Source organism: Cetorhinus maximus, chromosome 16 (assembly GCF_964194155.1).
Source record: "Cetorhinus maximus chromosome 16, sCetMax3.hap1.1, whole genome shotgun sequence".
NCBI lineage: Eukaryota > Metazoa > Chordata > Chondrichthyes > Lamniformes > Cetorhinidae > Cetorhinus > Cetorhinus maximus.
Genome location: NC_135894.1, coordinates 100,451,020 through 100,475,227, shown reverse-complemented (window position 1 = coordinate 100,475,227; position 24,208 = coordinate 100,451,020). Strand labels below are relative to the sequence as shown.

Here is a 24,208-nt window from a genome sequence, read left to right as displayed (position 1 = left end):
CAACTTTGAGTGAATCATTATTTCCCATAGGAATCAATGTTAAAGCTGGAGTTAGGTTCAGAACTTGAGTATTGCTGAAAAAAGGACATGTCAAAGTTTTTTGTCTTGCACTCATCAGGACTCTTTGCAAGAATACCGACATAGGGGGAAAACAACAATTTATACTGCATGTGAAGAGAGTGCTAATTGGTTGGCAAGTAGACTCTTGATTGGCAGAGATGTTACTTGCCAATCAGCTGCCCGTATCCTAACTTGCACCAAGCCGTATTCCCCTATCACCCCTGTGCTCGCTAACCTACATTGGCTCCTAGTAAAGCAACACCTCGATTTTAAAATTGTTTTCAAGTCCCTCCATTGCCTCACCCCTCCCTCTCTCTGCAATATCCTCCTGCCTGACAACGCTCTGTGATATCTGTGCTGATCTAATTCTAGTCTCTTAAGTATCCCCCAAATTTAATCGCTCCACCAGTGGCAGCCATGCCTTCAGCTGCCTGGAATTCCTAAACTCTGGAATTCGCTGCCTACAGCTCCTCACCTTTCTATCCCTCTCTCCTCCTTTAAAATCCAGCTCTTTGGCCAGGCTTTGGTCATCTGCCCTAATATCTCCTTATGTAGTTCAGTGTCAAAACTTGCTTCGTAATGCCCCTGTGAAGTGCCTGTATTATAGTAAAGGCGCTATATAAATGTAGTTGTGAAACAATTTCTCCACAGAATACAGGGCTTTAAGGAGAAGGCCCACCACCAGCACCTCAGGGCAACTAGGTAATATATGCTGGCCTTGCCACCATTGCCCACATCCAAGAACAACAACATCTTTCATTTATATAGCAACTCTAACATAATAAAACATCCCAAAGTGCTTCACAGGAATGCTTTACAAGCAAAATTTGCCACTGAGCCATATCAAGACCAGTGACCAGATAGGTTTGATAAGTGCCTTAAAGGAGGAGAGAGAGAGAAGTGGAGAAGTTTAGGGAGAGAATTCCAGAGCTTTTGGCCCAGAGAACTGCTGCTGCTGTTAAACTAGGCCCAGGCCTGCATCCCAAGCCATTTGATTTCGAATTTAGGCTTTCCCCTCAGCCTGAAAAAAAGCTGTAATGTTACGTAAAACTGTTCTATTCCCTTGCTGTTCCCGAGATTTATTTGTGTGTTTATTTATAGCTTCCTCTATTCCTCTCAAAGGAAATGAGACATAACAAAGTTTGACTGACTGATAACTTTGACCCTTAAGAATACTCAAGGATTTAAGATCAAAGCCGATAGGATTGAGGTACAAACACATAAACAATTCATTCCATTCCTGGGAGCTGACTTGAAAATATTCACCATTTACCTTCACCGTACCTTCTGTGGTGTTACGTTCACAGTACCGTAGCCTATATGTTGCCTCACTGAGAACCAATGTGCCTCGACTGAGAGGTCACAGGTTTCTCCACAAATACTGGGAAGAGTGGTGCTGTGATTATGTTACCGGATCTGTCATCCAGATGCCTGCGTTCATGATCCAGAGAGTGTGACGGGCAGTGTGAGAATTGGAACTCATTTTAAATTCACCTTCAGCTCTCCTCTCAAGGCAACTGCCTCTCCCGGGTAAAGAAGCAGAATTTGGAGACTCTTGCTGAATTAGCCAGGTTGATTGGAGTATATGGGGGGTGGACGGGTGGGTGGTGGGGGTGGGGGGTGGGGGGGGCTACTGTGGCTCTCATCAGTTCCCAGTTCAATGTCCTGCTTGTGGAGGAGGGACAAGAGGGAGTCATTAGAGCATCACTCAACGACAAAAGACCAGTTTCCATTTAGTTTGCCTTCTACCCTCCTGGCAGTTACATGATACAATGATAATGGAAAATAGCTAACAGCTACACGGACAACCAATTTAGGATAATCAGTCGACTCATAATGTGGCTCATTTGCTCTTGCCAGAAGTGACAGGCATTCTGACGCAGGGACCCGTTCTCTGCAAACAAAAGGAATATGTTCAAGCCTGTGCCTTTTTTTTTGAATTATCTGGGAGCATGGGGAGCCCATAATTCCCCATGGCTTTCTCCACAGCAACGCCTCAGCCAATCAGAGTCGATTTTCCACCAACCAGCACCCTTTTCTTCTGTAGTATAAATTGTTGTGATCATTTGAAATTTGGCATTCTTGCATTTGTCCTGATGAGTGCAAGATGAAAAACTTCAGCAACGTGGCTCTGTTTTCAGCGATAGTGGAGTTGCCGGTTAACCACAGCGCTCAGGCTCCATTGGTTAGCTCACAACAGCCCCAGACAGGAGATGAGAAAGACCCCAGTTATGGAGAGACTTGGGAACCGGGTAAAGAAGCAAAACTTGGCGAACGTTCACCCTTTCCTCCCAAACACTCACCGTGTCATGTCTCATTTCACTAACATGCTGCATCCCAAAACATTATTTTCTGCGTGAAAACTTTCTAACGATGGATGGCTGCTTGTCCCATTTTAGCCCTTCTGCCTCTTTCAAAACACAGCCAGAGTCAGTCTCAATTTGCTCTATTAAGCTGCTCAGAGTTGGTGAAGTATAGCTATGCATTGTGTTGTTCATGACAATTGTTGATCCAGTGCATGAGGTGCCTTTTTTTTCCCCACCATTCATTTTTTAAATAATCATCGTTGAGCTCCTCCTTTGTCCCAGAGACTAAAGGCTCCGCTATGCGTGTGTTTTATGGAGCCATGATAGTCCCCAATCTTAGTCAGGGCGGTTGCTGGGAGGACTGCAGTGGGCGTCAACTTCCCTGGGTTGTGGTTGGGGGCGAAACCCCTGGGAAACGGCGGCAGGAGATCAGCTAATTCTTGGCATCCAGGATGGAACCGTCTTGGAACAAAGCATACATGCAAATATCAAGCATGCATTCTAATACAAAACACACACACATAAACTGTGCACGCAAATGCAAAACATACAAAAGTAAAACACACATACGCAAAGGCAGACAGACGATACATGCCCGGTTTTTTGCACACGGGGATGCAGATGCACAAATACAGAGCACACAAATAAAGACACAGGCACAACATGCACCTACGTACATCTCACAGAAAGAGAAGCACTGTTAAATTCATCAAACTGCAATCATTAGGCCTGATGGATGCAGCCAATTTATGTCTATTCTTCAGTGACAATGAGATTGCAAGCCTTCAATCCCAGGTTACTGAAATGAGCTGCATGTTTATCAGATTGCTGCAAACCTCAGAGAGATGCTTGTATCAACTGTAGCTTTGCAGGGCATGTTGTAGCTGGCCTGGAAAGACATCGATCAAAAGGGATTGAGGGCTCGTTATTCTAAGTGCTACAAACAGTGCGTGGCCAGTGAAAGAAAGGGCACCTCTGTCTCACAGCCATTAACGTTACCCTTTTGATTTTTTTGTTTGATCTGCTCGTGCCATTTCTTGTTTGCCTAATTATACATGGCCAAGCTCCAGCCTGTGAAAGCACGCGTTGCCTGTAAAACCCTTTGACTGTCTCAACTCCATGAGGGCCAGGCATCTCAGTCCTGCCTGCAACCTTACACTGCTCAACTCGTGTCCAGGGCACAGCCACAAAAAATTGGCTCAAGACCCGCAAATAACTTTCCAACTCCGCACTGAACTAAACGGAATGTGACTCGGTGGAGCACTAGCTGGCTGGGCTTTCGAAATGGGAAAAAAGGAATGCTCGGTGTAAAATAAATCAATCAGCAAACCTTTTCAGGACCGATTGCGAGTTCCAGTTGTGTTTTATACTGTCTCCCATACTGGTTCTCGCACCCCTCACCCCGGAGTCTCGCTAGGATTACAGATCAGGGACAAGCCACCCAACTTGGTTTCCCTTCCTATCTGAACCTGAGTAGGATGTTTGAGTAAAAAAGGAACATCAGACCAGGGAGAGGCCATTCAGCCCCTTGAGCCGGTTCTGCCCCACCATTCAATCATCGTGGCTGATCTGTATCTTAACTCTATTCACACACCTTGGTTCCATAACCCTTAATACCCTCACCTAAACAATGATCTATCAATAAGATAAAAGCAAAAAATACAGCGGATGCTGGAAACCTGAAATAAAAACAGAAAATGCTAGAAAAACTCAGCAGGTCTGGCAGCGTCTGTGGAGAGAGAAACACAGAGTTAACGTTTCGAGTCCGTGTGACTCTTCTTCAGAGCTGAAGAGAAGTAGAAGATCTATCAATCTCAGTTTTAAAATCTTCAGTTGACCCTCAGCCTCAACGGCATTGTGGGGGGGAGAGTTCCGGATTTCCACCCCCCTTTGTGTGAAGAAGTGCTTCCTAACATCAACCCCCCAAACAACCTGGCTCTAATTTTACGAAGCTGCCCCCCAACACCCCCTCCCTCCCCCCACCAACCCCTCCCCCACCACCCCCCAATCCCCCCAACCCCCCGACTTGTTCTGGGCTCCATCCCAACAGAGGAAATAAATTCTCCCCCTTTCCCTATCAAATCCTTTACTCATCTTAAACACTTCAATCAGATTGCCCCTTAGTCTTCTGTACTCAAGGGAATGAATATTTATCAAACCTGTTATACAGGTATCATTATGGTGAATCTGCACTGCACACCCCTCCTCCCCCCCAGGGTTATATATACCCTTCCTGAAGTATGTTGTCTAGAGTGGAATGTAGGTCTTTAGATAACTCTTGTTCAGGCTGCACCAGAAGCTGACAATGGGAATTGATGGCTTTGGTCAACTGTCCAATTACTATTAAGTGAGGGATTGAGTGTGAGGTCAAATCCCACATTTGAGATCTTTGCAGCTTTAATTTAAATCAGTAACAGTGACCACAAAGCAGCCAGGTAGTTAAAAAAAACAACTGCTTCACTATTGTCCCTTGGGGGGGTGGGGGAAGGGAGGGTGGAAATCTGCATTCCTGACCCTTTCTCAGCCTATATGTGACTCCAGTCCCACAGCAACATGGTGGACTCTTTAATGGCCCCTCTGAAGAGATCCAGTGCTGTGTCCAACTCATTCAGAAATAAGGCCCCACCACCACCTTGGCAAAGGCAAATGGGCAATGCCAGCCAGGGTGAAGAATGTGAAATGTACATCACGTGTAAACGTTTGCATGAAGTGGCACAGCTCTTGTCTTTTTGCATTGTTGTTGATACTGTTGTGATTCATCCTGTGGTTTCATTTATTCATTTTTACCTGTTCTGTTTTGTTCTAGTTGGGTCAGTTGGTAAGTTGAAATCTCATCTGCCATTCTCTGCACTTCATACTGACCGGGAACCCCAGTCACCGTGTCACACTCATCCAAACCTTCCATCCTTCATCAACCAACCAACCAACCAACCAACCAACCCGCTTACATGGTTCTGTTGTCCCTGGCAACATGCGGGAACCAACAGGAAGTGTTGTTATTTTTTTTTAAAACTGAGAGGGGAGTATGAGTAATGTTGTTCAGAGCGATAAGGTAAAAATATGTCTTACGTCACTGAGAGAGAGAGAGAGAGAGAGAGAGAAAAAAACAAATTTCTCCACAGGTTTCAACATGGAATGAGGTAATTGAAGTTGTTCAACAAGACTTTGCAGTGCTGAGTAGGCATGAGGTTGGCGACTGCCCGATCTACAGGGAAATGTTTCTTGAGAGGGATAGATGCTTAACTGGCCTGGTCCCTAACATAAAAAGAAAGCAAAAACTTGCATTTATGTAGCGCCTTTCATGGCATCTCAATGAGTTTTACAGCCAGTAAAATACTTTTGAAGTGTAGTCACTGATGTGAGAAGTGCAGCAAATCAGTTTGCGCACAGCAAGCTCCCACAAATAGCAACGAGATAAATGACCAGATGATCGATTTGTTAGTGATGATGGTTGAGAGCTAAGTATTGGTCCAGGACACTAGGGAAAAACTTCCCTGCCTTTCTTTGAAATAGTGCCAATGGGGATCTTTTGCATCCACCAGAGAGAGCCTCAGTTTAAAGTCTTGATAAGGGACATGGTGCCTCTGACAGTGCAGCACTCCCCCAGTATTGCACTGGGGAGTGCCAGCCTGGATTTTTGTGCTCAGGTTTCTGGAGTGGGTCTTTTAACCCACAGCTTCCTGACTCAGAGCCACAGCTGGCACCTACTACTGTCGAGATGTTGGATGAGGAATGGGTCAGAGCTTGTCTCTCCTGTGCTCCCTTCCTGGGGTAAAATGACAGGCACGCATATACACACACGTATGCGTGCACACATACATTTGCAAACACAAATACACATTGCATATATACACATACACACACACACCCACGCACGCACACTGTTATGACCGATGCAGTTGGTAAAACGGAGTTGTTTAAAAATCCCAGAGGGAAACTTGAAACAACTGTCATAACCTATAATTTTAAGTGTTATGTTTGAGCTGCAACTCTAAATTCAGGAATCAGACCACCAGTTCTCGAGGTTTACATTAAACTAAATGAAACATTTTATTAATTTACACAGGTTAAAATATATATACACATGACTACAAATTACTACTATCATAACTTTTAACAAGTTCCCAAACTAATCTCCATTAAGGCAACAGCAATCCAACGAATGAACCAATTCAAAATGAGGTTATTTTCACTTTGGTTCTTGTGGAGCCAGTTGGAGGCTTACAGCTGCCTTTTGATCTCACATTGCCTCTGCGCTGCACACCCAAAACGGTTGACTTGTTATACCTACCACTGCCCATTGAATGTAAACTCTCATTGTCTCACCAGCCTCTTTGAGCTCCCCCTTTTACCAATGAAACCCCTTTCATAGAACCGATTTTATTAGTAATATTAAAAATGCTCGGTATCTGCTGGATAGGTCTCCATTTTCACCCTACTCTATTCATAAAAATGCAAATGTACACTATCTCTCTTACATATCAAAACTAGTACACATCAAAGCACCCAGACTAGCTGGTTTTAATCCAATTAAGACACACCCATGGACTAAACCTCTATTTTAAAAGAAAAATATTTTCCAAAATATTATATACATTAATAGCTTCATGACACACACACACACACGTACGCGTACACACATGCGTGCGCACACATACATTTGCAAACAGACATATGTATTACACATACACACACACACACACACACACAAACACACTGAAAGCTGAGGTGTGGAAGGTGATAGCAGTACCTACAGAATGGTTCACACCAGCAGAAAGGAACATTGAAACAAAGGACCTAACAAGCAGGAAGACAGTTTTCAGCCCCGTTTGAATATGGGTTGAAGTAGGAATTACAAATTAACCTGGTTTAATTCCAATCTGGTGACCGTAGGGTTTTGTTGCGAGTCCTGTCATCAACTTTGCCAAACTCAACACAGTCCCAGTGTAAAATGGGACCTAATTCCTGCACCTAAAGAGTTCATAAATAAACATTTATGGCAATTGGCAAAAGAACATGAAGAAACACATTTTTCTGCAGTGAGTTGTTGTGATCTGGAATGCGCTGCCCAAAAGGGCAGTGGATGCAGATTCAGCTGGAACTTTCAAAAGGGAATTGGACAATAAGCAAGAAAGGGGAAACATTTGCAGGAGTATGGAGAAAGAGAAGGTGGCTGGGGATGATTGGATAGCTCTGTCAAAGAGCCAGCACAGGGACAATGGGCCAAATAGTCTCTTTCTGTACATTATGATTCTACATGGATAGCAGTTGCAGAAAAAACACTTTGATTTTGCTGCTCAGGTTTGGAACGTTCTAACTCCTACCTGAGTTCTGCTGGTCTGGGTGAAATACTTAAGGGACATCCAGAGTCCAAACACTTTATAAACAGTAATTTCCTCCAGGACTAAAGGCTGGATGTCAGGACATGGAACTGTGTGTGAGTGTGTCTGTGTATGTGTGTGTGTGTGTGAGAGTGTGTGTGTGCATCTGACTGCATTTGTGTTGTGTGTCAATGTGTGTGCATATGAGTGTGTGTTTGTGGGTGTGTGTGCATGTGTGTGTGAGAGTGTGTGTGTGCATCTGACTGCATTTGTGCTGTGTGTCAATGTGTGTGCGTATGAGTGTGTGTGTGTGTCTGATTGAGTGTGTTTGTGTGTAATTGAGTGTGTGTTTGCATGTGTGTGTGTGAGATTGAGTGTGTGTGTATGAGTGTGTGTGTGTGTGTGATTGAGTGTTTGTTTGTGTGTGTGTATGTGTGTGTGTGAGATTGAATGTGTGTGAGTGCCATAAGACATAGGAGCAGAAATTAGGCCATTCGACCCACTGAGTCTGCTCCGCCATTCAATCATGGCTGATAGGTTTCTCAACCCCATTCTCCCGCCTTCTCCCCGTAACCTTTGTGTGTGTCTTTGTGTGAGTGTGTGAGTGTGAGTGTGTGTGTGTGAGCGTGTGTGTGTGTGTGAGTGTGAATGTGTGTGTGTGTGTGAGTGTGTGTGTTTGTGTGAGTGTGTGTGTGTGAACGTGTGTGTGTGTTTGTGTTTCCCCTGATAGAATCATAGAATAATAAATCATAGAAGGAGGCCATTCAGCCCATTGAGTCTCTGCCAGCTCTTTCAAAGAACAATCTACTTAGTCCCACTCCCTTCTTTCCCCGTATTTTTTCCTCCTTCAAGTATACGCATTACTGAAGGATAAGAGTGAATCTGCATCCACTATTCCAGATTCCAAACACCCATGTGAAAATGTTTTGCTCATGTCATCTCTGATTCTTTTGCCAATCACTGCTGGCCCTGCCGGGGTCAATGGACTTGTGAATGGCTCGCTGCATTTTCTGGCCCCACCCCCGCTGCAAGTGGGCTGTAAAATTCCACTCAGTTTCTCGTCCTTTACTCCATATAAATCTTTCATGACTTTAAACCCCTCTACCAAATCTCTTCTTTGGCTTTCCATCGGCCGCAGGTATTCCAGCCTATCCACACGACTGAAGCCCCTCATCCCTTCATAATAATCATCCCTGATTAATACCTTACCCTAATCCTTCACGTGCCCAGAATTGGACACAATACTGGGGCTGTGGCTGACCTAGTGACAGTCTTACAATAAACTCTTGTCTGCTTCTGGCTTAGTTAATATCCTGCAGCGCTTACATTGTTGAGACCACCTCTGTGGAACCCACAGGATTACTGTGCAGCTAGATCTCCCTTTTTTCAAGTATTTAGGATTCTCTGAGGTTTTTTTCATTGGGGAATTAACTCTTTAAAAGTAAAATTGGATATCTAAACATCGGAGCTCGGGACCCCGTGTAAATTAAATTTAAGGAAAGAAGCAATGGAATTATCTGCGTAGTTTCTGGATGGTGTCAAGTGTAGACAAGAGTATCTCAATAAATGAGGAGAAATTATTTTTAACGGAACGAGTTGTTGTGATCTGGAATGCGCTGCCTGAAAGGGTGGTGGAAGCAAGTTCAATAGGAACTATCAAAAAGGGAATTGGATAAATACTTGAAGCAGGTAATTTTTCAGAGCTATGAGGAAAGAGCGGGGGGAGTGCGATTAACGGGGTAGATCTTCTAAAGAGCTGGCACCAGCTGGAGGGGCCAAAGGGCCTCCTTCAGTACAGTAAGGTTCTACGAACCGTCCAAAGGGGTGGCACAGCCACGATGGGTTGAATGGTCTTGTGATTTTTATGTTGTAACCTTTGACGGATCCCGTGGTAATCTCTCTGTTTGTTTTTCCTTTCCTGCCCTCACCAGCTCCGCCGCAGTTTGCGGTGAAACCACGGGACCAGATGGTGGCAGTCGGGCGGACAGTCACCTTCACCTGCGAGGCAACTGGGAACCCCCAGCCCGCCATTTTCTGGCAGAGGGAGGGCAGCCAGGTGGGTGCATGATGGAAGCTTCCTTGCGCTGGGGAGCGGTGTTCATGACTTTGGGCGGGAGGGTGTTATTTGTACCTGGAACTATCCGGCGATGCATCGCGGTGGGAGGGGGCGTGGTGGGGGTGGTGGTGGTGGCGGTGTGGGGAGAGCTGGAGGAGGAGAGGGAAGGAGGGTACGTATGACACTGACTCGTTTTCTCGCAACTTGTTGACGGGTCTGCCCTGATTTGCAATGAAGTGAAGGGCGTTGCGAATGGGCACAACACATCATCTAACATCCAATTGGCTCCTTATTGCCGACGGCAACCCTTAGTAAATAAATCCTGTCCGTTAATAGCTCACTGCGAAGATGCATTGTGCTGTCAGGAACTGAGGCCAACGTAAGACCACAGATTCCATTCCCTGTTGGAGCTGAATTTGCTGATTTCAATTGGGATTTTAAAAAAAATTCATCACTGGGATGCGGGCATCGCTGGCAGGGCTAGCATTTATTGCCCATCCCTAATTGCCCATCCCTAATTGCCCATCCCTAATTGCCCATGAATTGAGTGCCATACTCGGCCATTTCAGAGGGCGGTGAAGAGCCAACCACATTGCTGTGGGTCTGGAGTCACATGTAGGCCAGACCAGGTAAGGACAGCAGATTTCCTCCCCTAAAGGACATTAATGAACCAGATGGGCTTTTACAACAAACTGGAAGCCTCACGATCATCATTACGGGGACTAGTTTTCAATCCCATATATATTAGTTAATTGGATTTAAATTCCACCAGCTGCCATGGTGGGATTTGAACCCGTGGCCCCAGAGCATTTGTTCCGTGACTCTGGATTATGTTCTTCAGTAACAATTTCCTAGATGGTGGGGGAGCTACACATGACAGGTTGGACTGAGGTTTCCAGTGCTCCCAAGCATGTAAGGCCACGTGATGGGATGCCTGCATCTGCTTACGCGTACGAGCGACTGCATACGTGTGTTGGTATGGGTGTGCATTTGTGACGCATGTGCTCCCTTATGTGTGTGAGCGTATGTGTGTCAACATGTCGGTGTTCACTTTTAGTAGATGTGTGTGCTTGTGAGCACGTATGTGTGTGTGTGCGATCGCCTGTATAAGGGTACACCTTAGTGTGGGTGCATTTATGCGTGTACATCATGTGAGAACAGGACCGTGTCTGGCAAGTGAGCCTCATGGTTGAATAGATAGGGCTAAATTTTACCTCCCACAGGCGAGCGCGCGCCTGACCCAATCAGGGGTAAAATCGCACGAGGAGGTGTCAGGCGAGCATCCTGACGTCATCACACACTCGCACGATATTTCGCTCAGTGGGAATGAGCAAAAAGCGGAATCGCGCCCAGTGACAATTGAGGGGGCAATTAAACCCACTAACAGCGCAATTGACTCTGATTTTTCGTTGCCCGTCCAACCTTACGGTTGGCGGACAGGCGAATTGGCCGGGCGGCCTTTGCATTTTTCATCCAACCTCATCCAAGGGCGGGATGAAATTTCCATTATGAAGTAAAATAAAAATAAATATCTGTGGACAGCGTTTTTATCAGCTATTTTTTCAGGTGATTGAATGTGATGCATGGACATTTTTTTTGTTTGCAGCTTTTTAAGCCTTAATTTCGGCTTTTTCGGGTCTGCAGCTCCCTGAGGCAGTTTTCTCTCAGCTCACCCACGCCCGCGGTGATATCATCGCCCACCCTCTTCCCACCCCCACCCCGGCAGCGCTGAGATTTCCTGTGCGTGTTTCACACTGGCCCCGGCCGTTAATTGGCCGGCGAGAGTGAAATTGCGGTTGAGAGCTAATTGCGGTCGAGGGTCCGTTTCCCAACTGCTCCCGGTCCCGCCAATCGCGTGCGCCCACCAAAGGTAAAATTCAGACCATAGTCTTTTGGTGTTCACTGTCTAGGTGCACATGTAGGTAGGGGTCATTATCAGAAAACACCCAGAAGAACTTTGCCTTCATCAGAATCAGATAATTGTGAAGAGTGCGGAAAATTCCAACTGGAATTTCCGGGATTGAGGTGGAATAAATCCACTTTGTCTTGACGAGCTGGTTGGTGAGATGCTCCTGGTTCCTTCGCTCCTACCCTCTTCACTGGTGTAACTCTCTTCCTTGTGTTTCTTTTTTGTTTCAGAATCTGCTTTTCTCCTACCAGCCTCCGGAACCTTCCAGCAGATTCTCGGTTTCGCAGGTCGGAGACCTCACCATCACCAACGTCCAGAGGTCTGATGTCGGCTATTACAGCTGTCAGGCACTCAATGTGGCCGGAAGTGTCATCATCAAGGTCTTCCTGGAAGTGACTGATGGTAAACTGCCAGGGTTTTATACGCAGACTTTAGGTTAAGGAACAATTGGGTCCCAGAATCTGTGATTGAATACACTGCCAACAGCAAACTCCCACAGCTCACAGGGCAGAGATTGACCATGTAGGGAGAGAGAGGCCACTCAGCCCTTTGACCTGTTCCGCCTTTCTATCAGATCGTGGCCAGGCTGTATCTCAAATCTATTTCCTCCTTGATCCCAGAGCCCAGTGAAATTTGGGTAGGGATTGGAAGAATATGCAAATAGGGCGAGGTGCAGGAAAGATGGGAAGGAGTTCATGTGGAGCATAAACACCAGCATAGTCCGGTTGGGCCGAATGGCCTGTTTCATGCTATTAATTCTAGGTAAAAGCCAATCTGTTTATCCCTGATCTCAGTCCCCTGCCTTTTCCTCTTCACCAAGGTCTAGGCTGAGCTAAGTCACATCTTAGACGTCACCTGTGGCTCACCACAGAGAGTGGCCTCAAATCCCATTCCAGAGACCTGAGCACATAATCCAATACTGAAGGGGTGCTGCACTGTCGGAGGTCCTGTCTTTCACAGGAGATGTTAAACCGAGGCCATTTCTGCCCTCTATCAGGGCAATGTAAAAGATCCTACAGCACTAAAGAGCAGGGGAGTTACCCTGGGCTAATATTTATCCCTCAAACAGCATTGCTAAAAAAAAACCTGTGCTAATCTGGTTGCAGCATTATGTTTGTGAGCTACCTGTGTGCAAATGGCTGCTGTGTTTCCTTACATTATAACAATAAAGTCTTTCATTGGCTGTAAAAGTGTGAAAGGTGCTTTATGAATGCAAGTTCTTGCTGCCTTTGAATCTAAAGATTGTGGGTTCAAGACCCTTGCTTCTGAGGGATTGCTCCATTGCTTTAGCTGCCATCCTCAGAGTGGATTTTGGCCTGTTCAGGTGGATGCTGAACTACTGTAATGGGAAGACAATCACCTTTCATTCTGGGAGGATGCCAATGGTCTTAGTGCAGGTATAGCACCATAGGAATAGGAGTGAGTAGACTATTTGGCCCCTTGAGCCTGTCCTGCCATTCAAGTATTATAAGGTATTTCCAAAACTGAAACAGGCCATTCGGCCCGACTGGTTCATGCTGGTGTTCATGCTCCACACCCGCCTCCTGCCATCCCTCTTCATCTCACAATCAACGTATCCTTTGATTCCTTTCTCCATCATGTGTTTATCCAGCCTCCCCCTAAATCTGTCTATAATATTCACCTCAACCATTCCCTGTGGTAGTGAGTTCCACATTCTACCCACTGTCGTGAGTAAAGAGATTTCTCCTGGATTCCCTATTGGATTTATTAGTGACTATTTTATATTTATTGCTTGTAGCTCGCCCACAAGAATACAAGAAGTAGGAGTAAGATTAGACCATATGGCGCGTTGAGCCTGCTCATTCAATACGCTCATGGCTGACCTTGGGCTTCAACTCCATTTTCCTGCCCGCTCCTCATATCCCTTAATCTATGAGAGACCAAAAATCTGTCTATCCCAGCCTTAAATGTGTTCAACGATGGAGCATCCACAACCCTCTGGGGTAGAGAATTCCTAAGATTCACAACCCCTTTGAGTGAAGTAATTTCTCCTCATCTCAGTTCTAAATGATCAGCCCCTTATCCTGGGAATGTGCCCCCCCGTGTTTTAGATTCCCTGACCAGAGGAAACAATCTCTCGACATCGACCCTATCAAACCCCTTCAGCATCTTGTAGTTTTCAATGAGCTTGCTTCTCATTCTGCTAAACTCCAGAGAATACTGACTCAATTTGCTCAGCCCCTCATCATAAAACAACTCTCTCATTCCAGGAACCAATTTACTGAACCTCCAATGCAAGTATGTCCTTCCTGAAACGTGGAGACGAAAACTGCATAGAGATAAATACTCTTACAATCTGTTTTTATATTTCTGGCTAGTTAGCTCTCATATTCTATTTTTTCCCTTTTCATGAAACGTTTGGTGACCCTCTGATGGTTTCTAAAACACTCTCAGTCCTCAGACTTGCTCTGGTTTTTTTGCAGCATTGTAAGCCTCTTCCTTCAAGCTGATACTATCCTTAGCTTCCTGAGTGAGGGTCTTTCTTGCTGAGGCTCCGTCCTTCAATGCTGGTTCCCCCTTACCTGCCTGACTCACAGTCACAGGCTCCTGCCCTTGAAGACTGACCAATTCTGAAGTCCTGCCTAGCTCACGGATGTGACTGCCACCCTAGAACAAAGTGTCCAGGCAACTCTCCCGCTCCCTGACGCCCCCTCAATGTCCACCACTCAGACTTGCAGCTCAGCAACTCGGAGCTGACGCTGCCTAAGCTGCAGGCGCTTTCTGTAGATATGGTTTTCTGGGATTGCAATGCATCCCACATGTTGCAGTCATGGCACTCTGCCAGCCCTGTGAATTCTGTCCAACCTTATGTATTTAATTAGTCAATTAGTTAATAATTTACACAGATAAAGGAATAGAAAGTTGCACTCACCTGGCTTGGAGGCAAAGGAAGGAAACTCACCAACTACTGAAGGCTGAGGGGAAGTAGCAAAAGGGAGCACCTCTTTACCCGCTCTGCCCAAATTCCTGCCTGGACCAAATTCCCAAATACACACTCGGTTCCAACAAGGAGAAACATTTTCTTGACATTTACTCTTACCAAAAAATCTTCGCACCCTATCAGCCTCCCCTCTGCTGGAGCCCGAGCCTATCCTTTTCCATTCACTCCTGTGATATGAGCGTCGCTGGCTGGGCCAGCATTGGTTGCCCATCCCTAATTGCCCTTGAGAAGGTGACAGTGAGCTGCCTTCTTGAGGAGAACTGAGTAGCTTGCCAGAGGGCTGTTGGAGTATAGGTCAGGGTGGGTCACAACAGCAGATTACCTTCCCCAAAGGGCACTCATGAACCAGAAGGGTTCTTACATCAATTCAGTAGTTTCATGAAGATTTTTAAGATTTAATTATTTGAATTCAAATTCCCCATTCCCTTGGCGGGATTTGAACGAATGTCTCTTGGGTCAATGGGATTGATTAGTCCAGTAACATAATCATTATGCTGCCGTAACCTTAATTCAATCCTTCCTGATAGGTACAGCCTCTCAGTTATGTCATGATCTTTGTACATAATTTTTGCACCTTCTCTAGTGCCTTTATGCCTCTTTATAAATGGAGAGCAGAACTGTTCACAGCACTCCATGTTGTTTAACCAAGGCTCCTTACAAGATTAACACAACTTCAATAAGATCATGGCTGATTTGTATCTTAACTCCATCTTACTTCTGTTTTAACCCCATCTAACGTCCTTGGCTTTGCTCCCTTGATCTGCACTCCCCAATCAGAGCAAACAGTTTATCTTTCTCTGTCCTATCAAATTCCTTAATCATTTTAAACACTTCTTAATCTTTTATACTGGAGGAAATATAGGGTTAATCTGTGTAACCTGTCCTAATAATTAAACCCATTAAGCCCTGGTATCATGCTGATCAATCTGTGCTGTACTCCCTCCCTGAGTGCAGTGTCCAGAACTTCACAGAATTTCAGCACATTGATGGAAGCCATTCAGCCCATCATGTGTCTACAGGCTCTTTATGAGGCCCACTCAAAACTGCCCTGCTCCCTTCTTTGTTAGGAAGAGAGTGTATGTTAAGATTACCGGTTCGACACACTGCATCCTCAGCTGCTGTGCACCACCCTGACTCATGCTGATGCACTTGAGATTCTTGACCGAGATGCTTCCTCAAGTGTTTAGGGTGGGAAGCAGGTGAAGGCCTGTTATTAACAAAACACCTCTATCCCCCCCAAGGCTTCTTCTGTTGGTGAGCTAGTTTCAGCAAAGCCCCCAAGGGTGAAAGCTGAGACAAATGATTGAAGGGAGCTCGGAGTAAGAGGTGACTCTGAAAATCTCCCAGCAGTACAGAAAAAGCAGGACAAATTCGACCTCGTCAGTTACCGCCCCATCAGTCTACTCTCGATCATCAGGAAAGTAATGGAAGGGGTCATCAAAAGTGCTATCAAGCAGCACTTGTTTAGCAATGACCTGCTCACTGACACTCAGTTTGGGTTCTGTCAGGGCCACTCAGCTCCTGATCTCATTACAGCCTTGGTTCAAACATGGACAAAAGAGTGAGAGTGACTGCCCTTGAGATCAAGGCCGCATTTGACCGAGTGTGGCATCAAGGAGCTCCAGCAAAACTGGAGACAATGGGAATCAGGGAGAAAACTCTCTGCTGGTTGGAGTCATACCCAGCACAAAGGAAGATGGTTGTGGTTGTTGGAGGTCAGATATCTCAGTTCCAGGACATCACCACAGGAGTTCCTCAGGGTAATGTCCTCGGCCCAACCATCTTCAGCTGCTTCTTCAATGACCTTCCTTCCATCATAAGGTCAGAAGTGGGGATGTTCGCTGGTGATTGCACAATGTTCAGCACCATTCGCGACTGCGCAGATAGTGAAGCAGTCCATGTCCAAATGCAGTAAGGCCTGGACAATATCCAGGCTTGGGCTGACAAGCGGCAAGTAACATTCACACTACACAGTGTCAGGCAATGACCATCTCCACCAAGAAAGAATCCAACCATCAGCCCTTGATATTCAATGGCATTACCATCACCGAATCCCCCATCATGCTGGGAGTTACCATTGACCAGAAACTGAACTGGACTAGCCATATAAATACTGTAGCTACAAGAGCAGGTCAGGGGCTAGGAATCGTGTGACAAGTAACCCACCTCCTGACTCCCCAAAGCCTGTCCACCATCTACAAGGCACAAGTCAGGGGTGTGATGGAATACTTCTCACTTGCCTGGTTGAGTGCAGCTCCCACAATACTGAAGAAACTGTACACCGCCCAGGACAAAGCAGCCCGCTTGATTGGCACCACATCCACAAACATTCACTCCATCCACCACCGACGCACAGCAGCAGCAGTGTGTACCATCTACAAGATGCACTGCAGGAATTAACCAAGGCTCCTTAGACAGCACCTTCCAAATCCATGACCACTATCATCCAAAAGGACAAGGGCAGCAGGTAGATGGGAACACCACCACCTGGAAGTCCTCCTCCAAGTCACTCACCATCCTGACTTAGACATATATCGCCGTTCCTTCACTGTCACTGGGTCAAAATCCTGGAATTCCCTTCCTAACAGCACTGTGGGTGTACCTACAGCACATGGACTGCAGCGGTTCAAGAAGGCAGCTCACCACCACCTTCTCAAGGGCAAATAGGGATGGGCAACAAATACTGGCCCAGCCAGGGATGCCCACTTCCCATGAATGAATAATAAAATAGTAGCTGCTGTCTCCAGCGCCTGGACAGGTTATCACCTGGCCTTCTGATCAGAGAATGTTGAGGAAGAAACTTAAAATTAAGGGGTAAAAAATGGAGAAAAAGCAAGGAGAAGGGTATGAAAGCAGGGGAATGCTATGATTATGGATCTGAAAAGCACTCTGGGATGTTTGATGTGAGTTGTTGTTGCCATTGTCGAGTTGGTACCCTCTGCTGGGAGTTTACTGCACACCTGCCTACTGAAGGGCTAGGCCTCACTGATGCTAGGCCTCACTGATGCTAGTAGGCCTGACGTAGGCCTCTCTGTTGAACGTTCCTACATGCCGCTAATCCTGATCTGCTTGTCTTTATTGCTTCCAGGTGATGTGCAGCTGTGAGGCTGAACATGGTTAGCTTACAATGTGGGGAGATTCTCCGCCATACGTTTACGTTTTCTCCTACAGGGATGCTCCAGTTAAAATTGGCCCTGTAATTAGAGGCCTGTCAGTGCGATAGACATTTGCCATTGCTCTTTGGAAGGTTTATGAAAATGAAAAATAAATTGCTTCCACTTGTTCAAACTCTAATTGCTTCTGTTTTATTTTCTGTTGCAGTAATTTCAGACAGGCCTCCCCCTGTCATTCGCCAGGGCCCCATCAATCAGACAGTTGCCGTGGACAGCACTGTGGTCCTCGGGTGCCTGGCCAGCGGCTCCCCCTCACCCACCGTCCTTTGGAGAAAGGATGGGGTCCTGGTCTCTACCCACGATTCCCGGATCAAGCAGCAGGAGGCAGGAAACTTGCAGATCCGTTATGCCAAGGTAGGGGAGGTGGGTTAGGAGTGGTTGGTGGTGGGGGGGGGAGATAGAACCTGTCCCTCGCAATCTCACCATTCTCTCTGCTCTTCTGCTGAATACTTTTCCGGGGAATGGGCTCCTTCTACTCGCAGCAGGCACAGTTTACCAGCTGCACACACTGGTGGTATACTGTGGCAGCTTTAATTAAATTACAAATCATTTCATTCATCGTTTTAAAGGTTGACAGGGAGAGGACAGTTCAAATTGACACTGCACTGTCAAACTGCCATCTTTCAGCTGGGTTATTAAACCAAGGTCCCAGACAGCCCCTCGCAGGTGGGCCTAAAAGATCTCGTCACTATCTCGAAGAAGAGCAGCCAGAGCTCACCCTCGTTCACCCTCAACCAGCATCACTGAAACAGATTATGTGGACATTCTCACATTGATGTTGGCGGGAGTTTGCTGTGCAGCAATTGGCTGTGTTTCCTACAACACGAGGGGGACTATGCTTCAGAAATAATTCATTGGCTGTAAAGCACTTTGGGCCAGCCTGGGGTCATGAAAGGTGCTATAGGAATACAATCTTGTCCTTTTCTTGTATTTAGTGGACTTGGCAATCCAAAATTCCCACATCAACTGAGTCTACTAACAGGATATACCCACAAAAACAGGGACATTATGTGACTAGTTATACAAGGTTAAACAATGATAAATATAGTAGAAGGCCATTCAGCCCATCATCCCGAGGCTGTCTTTTTTCTAGAACGATCCAATCAGTCCCTCTCCCTTGCTCTTTCTAATATCCTTGTCAAAGTTTGGAGTTCAAGTATTTATCCAGATCCATTTTGAAAATTCATTCTGCATCTGTTTCCATCGTCCTTTCAGGCAGCGCATTCCAGATCACAGTAACTCACAGCATCAAATAAAATAGCTCCCTATTTCTCCCTTGCTGATTCTTTTGCTAATTTTGGAGATCGATCTCCTCTGGTTACTGACCCTCGAGTCAGTGGGAATGGAGTCTCCCGGCCAATCGAAACCCTTCAGAACACGAGAGGATTCTCTCCTCCATGATACACAGACCCTATAACTGCTCTGAGATTTCAGAACTTTCATACACTGGTACAGACTTCACAAAGCAGTTTATTTTTGTGTTTCTCTCGCTTTCTCTCTCTCTCTCTCACTTTCTGTCCCTCTCTCTATATCCATTAGCTGGGTGACTCTGGTGTCTATACGTGTATAGCCTCAACGCCAAGTGGTGAAGCTTCATGGAGCGCACGCATTGAGGTTCAAGGTAAGAAGCTCTTTTTATCCTATAAACCCATTTCTTGCTCAAGATAAAGGACAGGGGTATTAGTAAAACAGTATCCACATCAAACACTCCCAGGGCAGGTACAACACAGGGTTAGATGCAGAGTAAAGCTCCCTCTACACTGTCCCCATCAAACACTCCCAGGGCAGGTACAGCACGGGGTTAGATATAGAGTAATGCTCCCTCTACACTGTCCCCATCAAACATTCCCAGGGCAGGTACAGCACGGGGTTAGATACAGCGTAAAGCTCCCTCTACACTGTCCCCATCAAACACTCCCAGGACAGGTACAGCATGGGGTTAGATACAGAGTAAAGCTCCCTCTACACTGTCCCCATCAAACACTCCCAGGACGGGTACAGCACAGGGTTAGATACAGAGTAAAGCTCCCTCTAGACTGTCCCCATCAAACACTCCCAGGACAGGTACAGCACGGGGTTAGATACAGAGGGCGGATGTCCGGTCCTGTTGGTGTCGGGCATCATGGAGGGCCTGAGCAGACAATATGGTAAGAAGGCCAGAAATCAGTTTCACTGTCATTGTGTGAAACCAGTTTGCATTGACCTGCTCCGCCTGTCAATGGTGGCCCATGTTTCTCACTGCTGTACATTGGGAATCTAATTTCAATACTTTAGCATCTCATTATCAGCCCTGCTATCTGGAATCAGCCCCTCACATCAAATTTATTGCCCACGTCGTGTGACTTCAGAACAGTGAGCTTCACAATTGCTTTTAAAAGGCGTGCACCTGGCGAGCTGAAATTCAGAGGTGAGCGCACATAACCTCGCACAGCACCCGTGAGCCTCACCCGTACGGCATCAAGGAAGAGGCGCTGCGCATTTATGGGGGGGTCACAGGCAAGCTGCTGTTCCCCAGCTGGCTCTCAGTGCGGTGCCAGGGCAAGGGTACCCATGTGGATGGGACTGGTGTCGGGGGGGAGGGGGGTTTGGGGGTGTTGTGGGGGGGCAAGGCCGTTGGGGCAAGGCAGCACAGACTGAAGGAAGTGCACAGGTACATCCCGGGGGTATTGGCGGTGAGGGAAGCGGCCATACACTCGGAACAGCCGGTGAAACGTGGGCATTCTCCCACAGCTGAGACCGGTCAGCAGCAGCTCCATTGACAGGCTTGGAGTCGGGCCTCTGGAGATTTTCTGCCCACTCAGCAAAAGCATGAATGCGCCAGCAAATGCTCCAGAACCTTTCACCCCTCGGGCACAGACTGCAAATGAATGTGTGTTTTAGGGGGCAGCAGAACAATTGTCCGACTGGGTGAGTTGTACAAACCCCTTGTGAAAGGTGGCCATGGCGCAGTCACTGCTGGGGGCGCTCACAGCCCCTTGCAACGTCTTTATTAAGGTTTGGAGCAGTGTCCATTGTGGTTCAAACTAACAGGGCAGCCTTGCAGTGCGGGTTAGGAGAATGCCTGTGCCTGAGCTGAGAGCACAGCCTGTAGTCCAGTGGGCAAAGCTGCTGCCAATCGGTCAGGTGGAGTGGGGCGGAGGTGGGTGGGGTTTCAAGCAGCCAATGAGCGCACCACACACTGGCCATCCAAGGTGGCCAGCGCTCTCCGGCATGCATGAAGAGCTCTTCAGACTTAACCAAAACAGGCTCTTAGGACACATGTGCTAACCCATGCATCTCTTACTTTGAGCCTGCAGGAGGAGAACATCAGGATCATGAAGCCAGGTGAGTTAGCGGTATTCGTCGTGTCTTACAGGGAGCAGAGAAGAAGGAGAGTGCGGTGGAGGTGCCTGGCCTGGCAAAGGGCAGAGCACCTCTCCCAAGATGAAAAGGCGGCAGGACTTGCTGCACACGCAGCTGAAGATCCACAGTGAACCGTCACTCGTAGGTGCCTCACTAGACCCAGGGTCTATGGACAGTGCCATTCCTGCAGGTGACTGAGAACCAGTGTCGCCGAAGACTGCACACATCTAGGAAACTAGAAACTAGAAACTGGTCGGTCACATATGCCCCCTGCTGCATAATATGGCACCACAGGGACTCAGAAAGCATTCACTGCCAGTGGCCATGAAAGTGACCGGAACGCTCAATTTTTACACCAGTGGCTCCTTCTGGGGCTCCACAGGTGATCTGTGTGGGATCTCACAAGCCTCCACGCACCAGTGAATCCAGGAGGTCACAGGCGCCATCTTCACGACAGCGCAGAACTTTGCGCATTTCACCCGGGATCAGGAAAGCCAGGAAGCAAGAGCATTGGGATTTGCGCAGATCTCAGGTTTTCCACAGGTGCAGGGAGCCATCAACTGCATTCACGTGGTGCTTAGATCTCCGAGGCACAAGCGGTCAACTACATCAACCGCAGGGGCTTCCACTCGCTGAATGTTCAGCTGGTGTGCAACCACCACAAACACATCCTACAGTTGTGCATGATTCCCAGGGAGCGTCCATGTTTCCTACATCCTTACATTATCTTCCAGGGTCCACAGAGGCTGCAGAGTTGGCTCCTCAAGGACATGGGCTGTCCACAGAGGACGCGGCTGATGATGCCTGTGCGATGGCCTCAGACAGCGGCAGAGTGACAGTATAACAAAGCTCATGCTGCCACCCAGACTTTGGTACAGCAAATGATAGGCCCATTCAAAATGAGATTCCGGTACCTCGACAGGTCTGGTGGAACACTGCAATACAGTCCCCAGTGGGTGTCGCGCATCATCGTAGCTTGCTTTGTGCTCAACAACCTGGCACTGCAGCGGGGGGAAGTCCTGGCTGAGGAGGAGATGGAATAGCTGCACGTCTCCTCTGATGAGTTAGACGTGGAAGGGTATTAGGACGTTGAGGTCCTCAAAGTCGAGGATGCCAGCGATGAGGCCATAGCACTGGCCAGACGAGGCAGACGTGCGTGGGAGGCCCTCATAGCCACAAGATTCATGGAGGATGATGACGAGATGCAGTGAGGACAGTCCTGATACTCTCATCTTGCATCTGTGAATGTGTGACTCCTGTGTGGCTGATGGCAGCACACGTACCCTCAGTGCTCAGGCTCATGTCATGGAGATGCAGCAGAGGCCCTAATAGTTGCTTGATTCCAGGAGGATGATGATGACATGCAGTGAGGATACTCCATCGATCTTCACATTCCATCTGCGAATGTCTGACCCCTGTTGGCTGAGGGCAGATGGTTTGTGCTCTGTGATCAGGATCATATTATGGTGATGCAGCCATGAAACTTTAAATGCACATGGTCCTTTGTCAACCTTCAGCACCTGACCCCTTCTGGAACACAGCATTACTGGTCACTCCACACTGTCCCCATCAAACACTCGCAGGGCAGGTACAGGACGGGGTTAGATACAGAGTAAAGCTCCCTCTACACCATCCCCATCAAACACTCCCAGGGCAGGTACAGTACGGGGTTAGATACAGAGTAAAGCTCCCTCTACACTGTCCCCATCAAACATTCCCAGGACAGGCATAGCATGGGGTTAGACACAGAGTAAAGCTCCCTCTACACTGTCCCCATCAAACACTCCCAGGGCAGGTGCAGCACGGGGTTAGACACAGACACTCTATACAATTGCAACATTGGAAAAGATATCCCTACTGCTTTTGCGTAGCATTTCCCCTATTCCTGCATCAGTATCCTGTGGTCATATTGAAACTTCTGCTCACTGTAAGGTTCAATTTGTGTGTGTTGCCTAGGAAATTGACACACGACAGCCTGAACATGCTTCCTGTAGATCTCTAGCAGCTGGACCTGGCTGAAAATCCTAATCACATGTTGTGAAAAATACTAAACGTCTCGAATTCTGCTTTAAGCTAAACCAATTTGACAGCACAGAAATGGGCCATTTGGTCTGTGCTGGTGTTTATGTTCTACACAAGCCTCCTCCAACCCTACTTCATCTCACCCGAGCAATATATCCTTCTATTCCACTCTGCTTTACGCACTTATCTAACTTCCCCTGTGTTATGGGCCTCAGCCACTCTCTGTGTTAGTGAGTTCCACACTCTTACTACTCTCTGGGTGAAGAAGTTTTTCCGGAGTTCCCTATTGGATTTATTATCTGTCTTACGTTGATGGCCCCTACTTCAGTGCTCCCACTGATGTGGAAATAACTGTTTATGTCTGTCAAACCCAGGGTCAGCCGTGATTGTGCTGAATGGCGGAGCAGGCTCGGTGGCTCGTGTGGTCTACTCCTGATCCCATTTCTTGTGTTCTTGTCCTAGCAAATCCTTTCAGTGTCTTAGAGACCTTTACCAGACCACCAGGCTCGGTGTTTTAAATTGAGGCTGAGATATCCAGAAGGTTTCCTTCCTGGGATCGAGCCAGGCATGGAAGTGGGAAGAGAGTTAGGTCACCCGAACCTCTGTTGGCATTTATGCAGGAAGTATCCATCCCTGATCTAATGGTCCCAACTCTTGGTAGTTGGGAAGCACTTGATGCCCACCCAATGCCCACTTAGCGCCACGGTGTAAGAGCATAAGAAATAGGAACAGGGGTAGACCATTCGGCCCCTCGAGCCTGCTCTGCCATTCAATAAGGTCATGGCTGATCTTAAGATAAAAGCAAAATACTGCGGATGCTGGAAATCTGAAACAAAATCAGGAAATGCCTGAAGGAGTGTTATACGGGCTCAAAACATTAACTCTGTTTCTCTCTCCACAGATGCTGCCAGACCTGCTGAGTTTTTCCAGCATTGTCTGCTTTTGTTTCATAGCTGAACTTCTTGTGTTTTGATTTCCACATTCCCATCTAACCCTGATAACCTTTGACTCCCTTACCTAACAAGAATCTATCTAACTCTGCCTTAAAAATATTCAA

General features: G+C 47.1%; 1 protein-coding gene across 3 annotated transcripts in view; it reads left to right on the top strand.

The window, feature by feature from the left end:
- Positions 1 to 24,208, top strand: part of robo1 (roundabout, axon guidance receptor, homolog 1 (Drosophila)) — a 663,637-nt gene that overhangs the window by 552,804 nt on the left and 86,625 nt on the right. For 2 of the 3 annotated variants that reach the window (XM_078560414.1, XM_078560413.1), the window contains exons 9-12: positions 9,619 to 9,743; positions 11,883 to 12,054; positions 17,936 to 18,141; positions 19,327 to 19,408. In XM_078560414.1, coding sequence (XP_078416540.1) covers positions 9,619 to 9,743; positions 11,883 to 12,054; positions 17,936 to 18,141; positions 19,327 to 19,408 — 585 coding nt within the window. Of the gene's footprint in view, positions 1 to 5,172; positions 5,185 to 9,618; positions 9,744 to 11,882; positions 12,055 to 17,935; positions 18,142 to 19,326; positions 19,409 to 24,208 lie in introns of all 3 variants that reach the window. The other variant, XM_078560412.1, reaches the window with a different exon arrangement.